At 44.0% G+C, this 13,508-nt stretch overlaps 2 protein-coding genes across 6 annotated transcripts in view; one reads left to right on the top strand and one right to left on the bottom strand.

The window, feature by feature from the left end:
* PRIMPOL (primase and DNA directed polymerase) overlaps nucleotides 1–6,043 on the top strand; it is a 53,035-nt gene extending 46,992 nt beyond the window's left edge. For all 4 annotated transcript variants that reach the window (XM_075930292.2, XM_075930293.2, XM_075930294.2 and 1 more), the window contains 3 exons: nucleotides 2,443–2,525; nucleotides 2,608–2,654; nucleotides 4,411–6,043. In XM_075930292.2, coding sequence (XP_075786407.2) covers nucleotides 2,443–2,525; nucleotides 2,608–2,654; nucleotides 4,411–4,773 — 493 coding nt within the window. In that variant the 3' untranslated portion in view covers nucleotides 4,774–6,043. The remainder of the gene's footprint in view (nucleotides 1–2,442; nucleotides 2,526–2,607; nucleotides 2,655–4,410) is intronic.
* A 141-nt stretch (nucleotides 6,044–6,184) lies between these two features.
* Nucleotides 6,185–13,508, bottom strand: part of CENPU (centromere protein U) — a 31,636-nt gene continuing 24,312 nt past the window's right edge. For both annotated transcript variants that reach the window (XM_075930297.2, XM_075930296.2), the window contains 3 exons: nucleotides 9,120–9,181; nucleotides 8,096–8,252; nucleotides 6,185–6,584 (listed from right to left, as the gene is read on the bottom strand). In XM_075930297.2, the coding sequence (XP_075786412.2) occupies nucleotides 6,450–6,584; nucleotides 8,096–8,252; nucleotides 9,120–9,181 (354 nt within the window). In that variant the 3' untranslated portion in view covers nucleotides 6,185–6,449. The remainder of the gene's footprint in view (nucleotides 6,585–8,095; nucleotides 8,253–9,119; nucleotides 9,182–13,508) is intronic.

Below are 13,508 nucleotides of genomic sequence, written 5' to 3'. Positions count from 1 at the left end.
CGAAATTACTTTACTAGCTTCTACACAGCCAAACCACTATTTCGAAAGTAAATTGAAATAGTGGAGCGCTTATTTTGAATTTGGTAAACCTCATTCCAGGAGGAATAACGCCAAATTCAAAATAGCTATTTCGAAATAAGTGCCATGTAGCCACTTATATTGAAATAGGGGGCCTCCAGCCTTCCCAGGTGGCCACTCCAGCTTCAACCAAGAACACTCCTCTCCCTCCCCGGAGCCCTTAAAGGAGTTGACTCTGGCTACAGGCAGTAGTCACTGGCCCATACCCAGTGGCCCCAAAACATGAACCAGCAAACCACTGGCAACCAGCCCTCCACCGCTCCCCAGGAGCAGTCTGCCAGCTCCCAGGAGCCTGCCAGGGCCCAGAGAAGGCAGGATGCCTTCCTGGTCCAGGGTGGAGATCATGGAACTTATTCGGGTTTGCGGGGATTCCCCCAACATCCATGATCTCCGCACTAGACAGAGGAACGGCGCCGTCTATGGCAGGATAGCTGCTAGCATGGCCACCAAAGGCCACATGTGAACCCAGGAGCAGACTTGCATGAAAATCAAGTTGGTCCGGTGAGACCCCCAACCCTGAGCTTCCCCTCCCCCTTCTTCCTCTTGCTTCCTCCCTCCTCCCAGGTTTCCCCCTCCCCTTTCCCCTTCTCTCTTCTCCCCATCTCACTAGAGTTTCATCCCTCCCCCCTTCCCCCAGTTTTGTTAAATAAAGAGAGTTTGTGTTCATGGAAAAACATGCATTTTATTTAACATCAGGAAGGGGGGTTAGAGAGAGGTAAGTGGGAGGAATGAGGCACAAGCCCCCAGTGGGGCAGACCAGGGAGGCTGTTAGTGTTCCTCTGGGTGGAAGTTATCTCACAGGGCCTCCTGGATACTGACAGCCCCCAGTGGACCTCCCGGCTGCAGAAAGTGCAGCCACGAGACGCACCAGAGTGCCCAGGGGCAGCTCTGGCTCCGTGTTACAGAGTGCTGTGGTGTCCCGAGTGAGGGACAGAGCACGCAGAGACAAAATGCTTTGCTGTTCCTCATCGAGGTAGGCAAGCAAGCAGGGAAAGCTGAGAACCGGCTGTCCAGGGGGTCCCTTTAAGCACAGGCCTCAGATAGCCTCAGGCAGCAGCCACACAAAGTAACTCCTGACTTGATGCCAAGCCGGACCTGGTTCTGGCCGGCCTTAAATGAGATTCAGCATCCACTCAGTGTGGACACGCTATTCTGAAATAGCAAAACACTATTTTGAAATGCATTTTGTGTGTAGATGCGTTATTTTGAAATAAGGTATTTCAATATAATGCTGTAGTGTAGACATACCCTGTGAGAATAACCAAATGCATGCTTTTAAAAAAATTTCAAAATGGATCCTATTTCTAAATTCAAATGTTTTTAAAAGAATGACTATTAGAGATTGTACAATTCATGCTATTAAACAATAGTCTATTCAGCTGCAGCTAAAATGGTATAGTAGTATCTCACCACAAAACGTGATTTGTCCCACACTGCAAATCCAGGTTATATGGTTGTGTTAAGTACCAGAATTTGTAAAAGTGTTTTAGCTATATTCACTGCAAGAGAGGGTTTTAATTCACATTTTATAACTACCTTAAAAGAGTTTAATTCTGAACAAAGATGAAAAATAAGATATCAATGCCACTTGAAGAGAATAGTACAAGTTGAACTTCTCTAGCCCAGAACTCTCTAGTCCAAACACATCCGTCATCTAGAATTATTTTAGTTAGCTGGATGTTCACTTTTCACATGTGCGGTCATGTTTCCTATGATCCCATAAAGTTTGTTTATAGCCACCAGTTTTGCTCTTACTGTTCTTTTGCTCTACTTTACCCCTGAAAGTCCTTTAACAGCTCAGTAAGCAATGGAAGTGTTGGTATTACTGCTCGACAATATCGACTTCCCATCATTTGGAAAATTCTCTGGTTCAGAATCAATCAGGTCCCAAGGGACTGGGACTAGAAAGATTCAACCTGTACCTCACTTTCAATATCTAGGCTTTAGAACAACATACCAAAAACCTGTACATTTAATATATAAATGTTACAGTATTCCCTCCTTTCTTTGCACTGCATATTATATGTAATTTCAATTGTGAATGGGTCAGAGTGCATATACAAAGACTATTTAGAAAAAGAACATGGTCTTCACACTCTGGGTGAAATCTGGGCCCTATGTGTATAATGCAGCTAATGTTAGGGATGTAAAATATTGTTTAACTGGTTAGTCCTTGGGGAGAGTGGGGGACTTCTGCTACAAACAGAGGCTGCTCCAGACACCGGCACAGCCCTTGCCTGTAGCGGACACCCAGCAGGGCTGGAGCAGCCCCCCCCCCCCCAGTTAACCTTAGCCACGTAAGAACAGCATTAGCTAGGGTGTAAATGTTTAAGTGCTAGTCAACCCATGCATCTCTATTTTAAGGATTGTCGTAGAGCTAAAAAAAGAAGTTTACTATCAAAAATGTTATGACCCGGTCTGCAGAGCCAAAAACTTCAAATCAGAGAGTGAGTATGTTTTCAACAAAACACTTAACTGTTTCAGAAACATTAACTTAAATCATACACATTGTATTTATATTTTGTTTAGGTATTCCATTACCCCCTGAGATATGCCTCCCTTTTCTTTTCAAAGAGGTATGCATTTTTTTTGTATTCCTTTCCCCCATCCCCTGCAAAAAAGAGAGAAGGCTTAACAGTAACTTCAAACTGCCCTCTCCGGTAGCGCTTTAAGTGTCTTGCCTATACTAAAGGGCCTGATTGATTGTGTAGTCCTTCTTTGTCAGTAGTTCCATGGATGACAATGGTAATCGGATGTAATGACTACATACTTGGGCCCCAAATATTTCTTCTCCTGCTATTACTCCTCTCGCCAAGGGAAGCGGTACACAGGCTAGTTACAGTTTAGGTGAGATATTGGTCAATATGCCTAAAACAAATCTCTTCCTTAGGGTCTAGCATAAGATCTCTTAAATTCTCTGGTGATATATACACTAACTGACCAATACAGAAATGCCACCTTTAAATGTATTCTTTGAATCCTCAACAAAGTAGTTTTCTATTTTTTCGATGATTAGGCAAATACAAATGAGACTTCAAAGATCATTTGCAGCACACAATATGATGTAGCATAATTAATATGTGTTTTAAGAATGTCAATCCTGCTTTTTGCATTAGTGATTTAGTATTCTGAAACAAGTGATTCATACTTAATAGCAATTAAATGAGTCATTGACTTTAAAAATTTATCTTCATTTAGAAAAGTCCTTTCATAGTACAGTAAAGCATTCAGAATTGTTTAATGTAAATATTCAACCTTTGTAGATAAGACTATCAGCCAAGTAACCAACTCTGATCTATGTCTACACTTGCAGCTTCTTGCGCGAGTAATATGCAAATGAGGCTAAGCGTGGAATATCACTGAGCCTCATTTGCATACCTAATGAGCCACCATTTTTTTCAGAAGAGGCTCTTGCACAAGAAGGAGCTGTCTACACTGCCTCTTCTTGCACAAGAAAAACCCTCTTGCGTAATGCCATTCTTCCTGTCAAGTAATAGGTGTAACAGCATTGCACAAGAGGGCTTTCTTGCGCAAGGAGGGGCAGTGTAGATGCTCCTTCTTGCGCAAGAGTCTCTTCTGAAAAAAATGGTGGCTCATTAGGTATGCAAATGAAGCTCGGCGATATTCCACGCTTAGCCTCATTTGCATGTTACTCGCGCAAGAAGCCGCAAATGTAGACATAGCCTAATATAATAGCTTTTCAATAGCTGACATTACCATTCTCAACCAAACTTTGTTTTGATTCATATGGGATGTCATAAACTTGCAGTAAAAATTAAGTGAATTGCCACTATTTAAAGCAGTGGTTCTCAGCCCATATGCCTCTTGCAAACCATTCAGCACAGCTGCAGCTCACAGTACCACTATGAGTAGCATATGCAGCTCTCTGGGTTAACAAGTTGAGAACTATTGATTTAGAGACATTACTGACAAACTTTAATCTACCTTGTTAGCAGTTTCCTAGTTCTGCTTGGAAAAGATTAGATTATTGAAAGGGGGCACCCAATCTAATTTTTTTCTTTTTGCAACAGCACATTCATAATGTAGTATCTTCCTATGGATGCAGTTATTGCAAACTCAGTAGTGCTTTTAGAAACTACATTTTGACCCTATTGAAACTAACTTTTATAAGATCAGTGTTTAGCTGTGTGGTAAATTACCCACAATCCAAAAACACTTAATTTGCCTTGTCAGCTGACCTACAGTGTTCATTAAAGATGGTGACATTTTCAAAGTGCTTAGCCTTGGCCTGACTGCTCTCATTGTGTAATTAATAATAAATTCTTTCCCTCCCCAGAAGTAATGAACACTTACATGTTGATTTTTTTAAAGGAAGAATATATACTTTTTATGGATGACTGTGGAAATATAGAAGAAAAAGCAAAGTCACCTAATCTTACAGATTTCTCAGAAAGCACAGCGTCAAGGACATGTCAAGAAAATAAGGAGTCTCTTGACCAATTCTGTTTAAATATAGACTGGGATAATGTGATTGATGATGCCTCTTTTTTGGAAGCTACTGAAGACGCTGAACTTGCAGAAGCTGCAGGCAGTATGACCAAGCAGAACTGTGACCTGGAAGAAATACCTGATGAGCTGCTTGTAGAGGTTTTAAGGAAACAGGAAGTGTATGGTAAAGCACAAAATAAAGTCAGCTGTTTAGATTCATTAAAACACAATGGAGTTAAATTTTAGCTTTATAAAATGTACTATGTCTGAAGTTTACACTGCCAAAAGAAAGTGATAGAACCATACCATCGGTCTCTATTCACATGAAAATGCACAGTAAACTTGCCATTAGTGGTGGTTTTGTATATTAGGTTTATATACTAATGAAGTTTGGCTAAATGGGACAATCTCTTATTTGTTTAAATTATAGCTTAGTAGAACCATCATTAATTACCCTCAGCAATATAACATAGCATCAGTCTCCCTCTCTTTTTGCAGAGGCCAAAGATTGAAAATCTATGAAAAACTGAACTATCTTCTCTATGGTGGCTCCTAGAAGATCCATGTAATCAACTTACTCTAGTTGTGTTACCTGTATTGTGCATGTTCTAAAGCTAGAGACAGGTTCAAGGGTTATCACTCTTGTATGTATTAGGAGTACTAAATTAAAAAAAAAAAACCTTCATGGTCAACAATTCAGGTAAAACTCAGAGGGCTGGAAGCATAGTTAAAACATATTGCTTCTCATATGCCAAAATGTTTAGGATTTTGGCAGAGACTGTACTATACTTTTAGTCATTTTACAAGAGGCAGGCCTACGTAGAGGTAGCTAAAGTGTGGATTTGGCTATGTCTGTCTTTCACTAATTCTGTATGACTTGTTAAGCAGTTTTTTTAAAAGTCACACTAGTTTTAGAAATATCCATATTATGGCATTGTGTCTCTTTGTAAATTGCCTGTGACAAACCTATCTTTATGCTACTTCGGGGTGGATCCCACCTGTGGAGGCCCTGCTGCTCCCCCCCCCCCAGCCAATTAGGGTCTGGGGGAGCACATGAAGCCTTCTCTGCTCTGCCCCCACCCTGCCAGGAGCATGTGGTGCTTTCAAGCAGGAGGAAGAACTGAGGAGGCTTTGCATGATCTCCCGCCCCTAGGGTCAGGGGAGTGAGGGAAGTCTCCTCCGACATCAGGGGCATGGGCACCTTGGGGAAACTTGGGGTGGGGGCAAAGGCACTCCCTCACCCCCAGACCAATCATTGTTTGGGGGGGGGGGGAAGCTGGAAATATATCAGCCCTGTCCCTTCCTGTGCAGCCTGGGGCTACTTCAAAAATTTTCTAAGTGGCTCCAGCAAAAAATTATTGCCCACCCCTGTGGGCTACTTTATCAGTTGCAATTCTAACTATTTAGCAGAAAAACCTGTTTACTCATCCTAAAGAAAATATCTAATGTTTATTGTCATTTTAGGCTGCTTGAGTGATTACTCGGGTAATAAAAGCTTATTAATTTTTTTCACTTACATTAATAGTTTGTTATACTGCTGAGACATGTTGAGGAAGCACAGAAATGTTCACCTCAAACTACATCAAAGTGGAAAAACCAACACCTTCCTTCACACTTTAATAAATCTTTAGAAACATTTTAACTTCACTAGAGATGAAAGATTAAGTCAAACAATTTAATCACAATGTTTGTTTTATTAAATATGTATAGGATATTTAAATAGTTGCTGTTTGTTATACCAAAAGTTAAGAGTGAAAACACAAGCTACCGATATCTAAATGGAGTAGGAATACCATAACCATGTATAATTTATCCTACCATAAGTAGGAGCTTGCTTCAGTTAAGTGTAGCCATGTACTTAAGATGTTACCTGTACTTGGCTGCAAGTAGTAGTCTATAAGAAGGCATATTGTATAAAGCATTTAAAATTTCTCTGGCTGCTTCTTCTGCAACTTCAGAACTTCTTGCAATTGTAAGCTGATATTTTGAAAATGATTTTCAGCTCTTAGAATTTGTTGCGATTCCACTAGAAGAGCAGGAATGCTGGAAGTTCCGTACTGTTATTGGGAAGAAAAATTACAAAGCATTACTTTTAACCCTTAGGATAAAGTAACGGTTTGTTTGAAAGTGCTCCATTTATTTTTCATATTTGAAAGAGTGGATTACGATTTGATATGTCTCTAACTTGAGTTAAACAGAACATTTGAAGTTTGGCTATGCTAAGGATAAGCAGATCATATTTCCTGAAGTAGAGGACCAGAAGGTCAGCAGTACCCTAGGAGAGATGACACCTGTGGATATCTCCTCCTTTTCTCAAATATGTAGTTTAAGTAGCTTGCTATCAGTGCTAAGCTGCTGAATAGACACTTGAGCATTAAAGAGGGTTGCAAAATACACTGCCATTCTTGTATGTAGAGAAGCTCCTGGGCACCAGAGTTTGACCTCATCAGTGGTTCTCAAACTTTTTGATCCACTACCAACTCTGCTCAATGTAAATCCTTTCCGTGTATCACCAGCCCAACCACCCATGATGAGAAAATGCATTTACTTATCTCTAAATACCTTAAAACCCTTAATATTCCTAAATATCTTAAATACTAAATTACAGCTCCAGTAGCCTAATATAAATAACAAAGGGATGTATATAATGGGTAAGAAATGAAATATTAGTCAAAATAAACAGATAAGCGGTTTAAAATGAAGTTTGGCAAACTAACATGATAAAGTAAAATATAAATGTATGTCAAACAAAAGGTTTCAATGTTGTCTTTTTATGGCCATGGTGAAGAACTTTTTTAGGTCAGAGGCCACTATTCCAGAGTGAAAATCAGTTGGGGAGGGGGATGTCACTCAAGGGGCAAAAAAGTCCTCAACTGAGACACCTCACTTCCCTCATGTTCCAGCCCCATTTGGGGGGGGGGGAGGGGGAGGACGCCAAGGAAGGGAAGACCAAGGTTCAGGGCTTCCCACAGGCCAGATTAACACTTTTGGGGTCTGGGGTTAATAGATTGAGGGCCCACCCCCATAGGGTTTACAGGGAGGCCAAAAATTAGGGGGATGGTAGGGGCATGCCAGGGTGTGCAGGAGCAGGCTGGAGGTATAGAGTCTTGGCAGTGTGTGTGTGGGGCGGGGGGGGGGGGAGGGCAGAGGAGAGAGATAGAGGTTGGGGGTCTGGGCATATGAGAGATGGGGGGGAGGGGTGGGCAAGCTTCATAGCCCCATGCACTCTCAAACACCACCTCCGGCTGCTTCTATTGGCTGCTGATACGAAAGTCGCTAGGCAGCATGCCCTTGCATTGCCCCTCTCAGGTAAGCTTATGTGCAGTCAAAATGCACCTCACTTCACAGACCCTTGCTTTACGTGCATGTCACTTTAGTAATACCAGTAGGAAAATACTTATGTGGATGGAGACCAGTGGAATCTGGCAACCCTCTATGTGGGAAATGGTAAACAATATCTCATGGGCCACACACAGAATCCCAAGGGGCTGAAGGTTGCCCACCACTGTCCTCAAGAGACAAAACTTGAATTAGATTGTGCAACATCAGTGTGTCAATATATACTTACTACTACTTTTTCTTTTGGGTTGTCTTTTCTGTAATTTAAATAATGTTGCTGCACCTCCTTTAAATCAGTTAGGAACTGGGTTGTATTCCTCAGAGAAGATTCTCTCTCTTGTAGCTCAGCATATTCCCTTTGTAGTTGCTTCAGTTGTGGTCCAGTCCTTAAAAACATCAGTGCTTAAGGATTGTGTTGTAAATATTTTTCTTTCATGAGTTACTTTAAATGTACCAGCATAAGCTTTCGTGGGCAAAGACCCACTTCGTCAGATGCATGTGACGAAGTGGGTCTCTGCCCACGAAAGCTTATGCTCCTACACTTCAGTTAGTCTATAAGGTGCCACAGGACTCCTCGTCACTTTTGCAGATTCAGACTAACACGGCTACCCCTCTGATACTTTAAATGTACCGTTTCTACTGAACATAACTTAATGGGGAGGGAAGTGTCATAAAAGTGTAAAGTGTACATAGTGCAACAGCCTGTTATTTTTCTCTATTAGGATAAATGCTTGGTAACTAGATAGGAATAAGGTCCTTTAAAGTGTGCATACTGTTTAAGTATCTCTTTAATCTTGTCAATAATACAATAACTGACAGGAAGCCAGTGATCACATTTGCGATCAAGAACTACTATTAATGTTAAATAGTCTTAACCTAGCTGATCATTATCTCATCTCTAGTCATGTAGCTGGTATATTTCTTATTGAACATGCAGCCTCTCTGGAAGACATTATCCCAAGAATTTAGACTAGTTAGAGAAGGCTTGCAAAAATGCCTCTCTCCCTGTTTATTAGGCAGTTCCACAACTCTTGTGTTGATGGAGGGATTAACTTTATCTTTTGCAAATAGATAGGAATACATATGCTTAGATGGTGCAGGTCTTAAATGTTTCACCTACTATTTCAACAAAAAAGATTTCTTAGATTTTCAGAACACTAACAGGACTCCTCATTTTCCACTGACAGGTGGTTATTGTATGCTTTCAATCAATCAATGTAAATCACTGTATATTTCAAGAAATGGAAACTTACCGAATTAGTTCTTCTCTAACTTCCAACAAACGCCATCTTTTCTTGTTGATATGTGTGATCACCTATAAGTAAGTGAAACAGCAGCGCTTGAAAATCACTCCTGAATCTCGAGAGTAAAGACAGTGAAATGACAAGGTAGATTCCTTCCTACTATCATTCTGCCTTTTGAATTTGTAGTGCTCTGGGTTCTGGACATGGAAGATAGATGTATCAAGTCTTAAAATTCAAGGCAATGCAACCTATGGAAGTGCTATTTGAGGGTTTTCAAAAAGTCTCTAAAATTTTTTAGAATTTTGCCTCTTGCTGTACACTAAAAGATCTTTGTCCATCTAAGGAGGTAAATCCCAATAATACTTTGTCAAGCATTTCAAAAGTAAGTTGTCAGTAACATTTGGCATAAAATGCCAGTGAAGTATTAATTTAAAAAAAAATCTAATTTGGGAGGATCTCGGACTCAGGAATTGCAAAGTGAGCCATAATACAGTAAAACTCCGATGGTCCGGCATCTCACGGTCTGGCACTCCTGATGGTCCGGCACCATCAGGAACCCGGAGGTGCTCCGGGCAGCCGGACCATTGGAGCTGCTCTGCCCCCAGCTTCCCTGATTCAGCCGCTGCTAAAACTGACCAGCGGCTGAATAGGGGAAGCCGGGGGCAGAGCAGCTGGGGCGCTGTCGGGTTGGTCCCATAGCACTGCCCCTCGGGGCTGCAGGACCAACTCAGCAGCACTCCAGCTGTCCCCAATTCAGCCACTGCTGAAACTGACCAGCGGCTGACTCCAGGAAGCCCAGGGCAGAGTTGCTCTGCCCCGGGGTTCCTGGAGTTAGCCACTGATCAGTTTCAGCAGCGGCTGAATTGGGGACACCTGGGGCAGAGCAGCGGGGGGGCTGCTGGGTTGGTCTCACCGCACCAAGAGTTGACGCTACCGGACCAACTCGGCAGCACTCCAGCTGCTCTGCTGCAGGTGTCCCCAATTCAGCTGCTGCTGAAACTGACCAGCAGTGGCTGAATCAGGGATGCCTGGGGCAGAGCCGGACTATCAGAAGGGGGGGGCTAGGAGGGGTCTGCAGTGGCATCCCCTCCACACCCTTCATAGCCCCCGCCTTCCAATAGTCCGGCAAATCTGATAATCTGGCACCCCCTGGGTCCTAAAGGTGCTGGATTATCGGAAGTTTACTGTATAGGCATCCCAAATTTTCATCTATAAAATATTTACACCACAGTAAGTAAGCTTTCATTAGATAAGCTTTCACAAGCATGCTTTTCCCTTGAAAGAATAGCATGACGTTTATATAGTACTTTAGGATCCCTCAGAATGAAACATGCTCTGTAAATTTAAGATTTTTCTATATTATTTTGTAATTACTTCAAGTAACTGAATAATATACAGCCCTGATCCTGCAAGTTGCTCTGCACAGGTAGAGCAGATGAACTTGACAAGATTGCCGGGAGACAACGTACAAAAGCCGCTGACTCCACTTGACAGGAGAATGCAAAGATGATGATTCAAATATACAGGCAGTCCCCGGGTTATGTACAATATAGGGACTGTAGGTTTGTTCTTAAGTTGAATCTGTATGTAAGTCAGAACTGACCAGCGGCTGACTACAGGAAGCCCGAGGCAGAGTTGCTCTGCCCCAGGCTTCCTGGAATCAGCCTCTGATCAGTTTCAACAGGCTGAATCTGGACTCCAGTTCCAACTTACATACAGATTCAACTTATGAACCCCAGGCATCCCCAAGTCAGCTGCTGCTGAAACTGATCAGCGGCTGATTCCAGGAAGCCCGGGGCAGAGCAACTCTGCCTCGGGCTTCCTGTAGTCAGCGCTGGTCAGTTTCAGCAGCGGCTGACTTGGGGACGCCTGGGACAGAGCAGCTGGGGTGCTGCTGGGTTGCTCCAGTAGCGCCGGTCCTCAGCGCTACTGGACCAATCCACCAGCACCCCATCTGCTCTGCCCCAGGCGTCCTGATTCAGCTGCTGCTGAAACTGACCAGCAGCGGCTGAATCAGGACACCTGGGGCAGAGCAGCTCGGGTGCTGCCGGGTTGGTCCAGTAGCGCCCAGAGCGGCGCTGCAGGACCAACCAGCGGCGCCCCAGCTGCTCTACCACAGGCGTCCCCCTGGTCTGCTGGAGACCAGCAAACCAGGGAGCAAAGCGGAGCAAAGCCGCGGAGCACGCCGGCAGCGGGACAGCCGCGGCGCGTCTGGGCTGTCCGCTGCCCGCGTGCTCCGCGGCTTTGCTCCCCGACTCCCTGGTCTGCTGGAGACCAACAGACCAGGGAGACGGGGAACAAAGCCGCGGTGCGTCTGGGCTGTCCACTGCCGGCGTGCTCCGCGGCTTTGCTCCGCTTTGCTCCCAGTCTCCCTGGTCTGTTGGGTCTCCAGCAGACCAGGGAGACGGGCAGCAAACCCTGTTTGTAACTCGGGGACTGCCTGTACTAGAATTGCTGGGTGAGGCTGATCTGCTATTTTCAGGTCTGGACTAAAATATACTTGTGAATTAGAAGAGGGCAAAGTTTATCAGACAAATAGTTTATTCAATGATAAATGATGTTTTGAGCAAAGCAAAACTATTTGGTGAATTCACATCATTCATAAATATTTTCTGCCTAATAGATTTGTTGGACTTTAAACGTCAGGAAGGTAGCAGCCTCCTTTACATGCTTTAGCCCAGCAGCTAGAGTACTCAGTAGGGACAAGGGAGATGCAGGATCAATTCTAACCTGTTGGATGGGGGAATATTTGAATTCAGGTCTTACACATTAAGAATATCATCGTTCCTGCTAGCCAATGGAATATTCTGGGGCAGGGCTTTCTTGATGAAGGGGTTTCATTTTGTATAAATAATTAAATAGCTACTGCAGCAGGAACTTGAATGTGGGTCTCCCATCTACTAGATGAATGTCCTAAACCACAATGCTATATTATACTCAGATATCAGTACTTCAGGAACCAAAAGTAGGAATCAACATTACTCAAGAGTCACAGTACAGTAAAAACTCCATTGGTCTGGCATCCAATGCTCTGGCACTCCTGATGGTCCTGCACCATCGGGAACCCGGAAGTGCTCCGGGCAGCCGGACAATTGGAGCTGCTCTGCGCCGGGAAGCCGGGGGCAGTGCAGCTGGGGTGCTGCCGGGTTGGTCCTGTAGCGCCGCCCCTCAGGGCTGCGGGACCTACCCGGCAGCACCCCAGCTGCTCTTGGGGACGCCTGGGGCAGAGCAGCTGGGGTGTTTCCAGGTTGGTCCTGCAGCGCCGAGGGGCAGCGCTACTGGACCAACCCGGAAGCACCCCAGCTGCTCTGCCCCCGGCTTCCTCGATTCAGCTGTTGGTCAGTTTCAGCAGCGGATGAATCGAGGACGCCGGACTATCAGAAAGGGGGGCTATGAGAGGTCTGGGGTGGCATCCCCCCTCACCCTACCCCAGAGCCCTCATAGCCTCCCTCTTCCGATAGTCCGGCATATTTGATAATCCAGCAAACCCTGGGTCCTAAAGGTGCTGGATTATTGGAAGTTTACTGTAGTGTGAATTCATCACTGCATTTATCATAGTACTATATATTCATATTTAAGCAGTATGCTAGAAAAATATATATTCTCACAGCAAAAATGGCTGACCAAATATTTTAATCAGCTACAATTGGTCAACTATAGTAAAAGCATCCTGAGAGGTTAACAATTAAATCACACTGTTTTAATATCATGTGCTATAAAAAGCTACAGGAGACACATGAAAGTATCACAGCTATAAAGTCATTCTCACTCTGTCCCAATAACTATTCATTAGTGCTCATATTTTCAAGTAAGAGAACATGTTCATATACATGAAGCACAAGGCAAATCAGAATATGATCAGAGTACTCATGTTGGTTTAAAAGCACATTACTTGCTTATTTTTGTCATTTGGTTGTAGTCACAATATGCATCAGTTGCACACAGCAGCCACACTACAGCCATAGGATACTTATGAAAATAAACTGACAATGCAGTTTAAGGACACATTAAGGATGTTAAATTTAGATTGAATTGACTATTCGATTAGTCAATAGGGCACCTCCGAAGGCAAAACTGCTGTGGTGAGCACAGGGACAGTGGGGTGCTCAAGCAGTCCCCCACTGGCCCTGTGCTCCCTGCACCTTTTCAAAGTGGCAGTGCTGCATGGAGCCCAGGATCGGCTGGGGACTCCCCCACTGACCCTGGGCTCCATTCAGTGCTGCTGCTTTGAAACACTACGTGGAGCCTGATGCCGGGCTCCCTGCGGCACTGCCACTTTGGAACGCCTTGGGGAGCTTGGCATCAGGCTCCACGCAGCGTTTCAAAGCGGCAGCACCGCACAGAGCCCAGGGTCCACGGGGGAATCTCCAGCAGATCCCAGGCTTCACACAACACTGC

This window comes from Pelodiscus sinensis, chromosome 4, assembly GCF_052426305.1.
Source record: "Pelodiscus sinensis isolate ZL-2025 chromosome 4, ASM5242630v1, whole genome shotgun sequence".
Taxonomy (NCBI): Eukaryota; Metazoa; Chordata; order Testudines; family Trionychidae; genus Pelodiscus; species Pelodiscus sinensis.
This window is presented reverse-complemented; position numbering and strand designations above follow the sequence as displayed.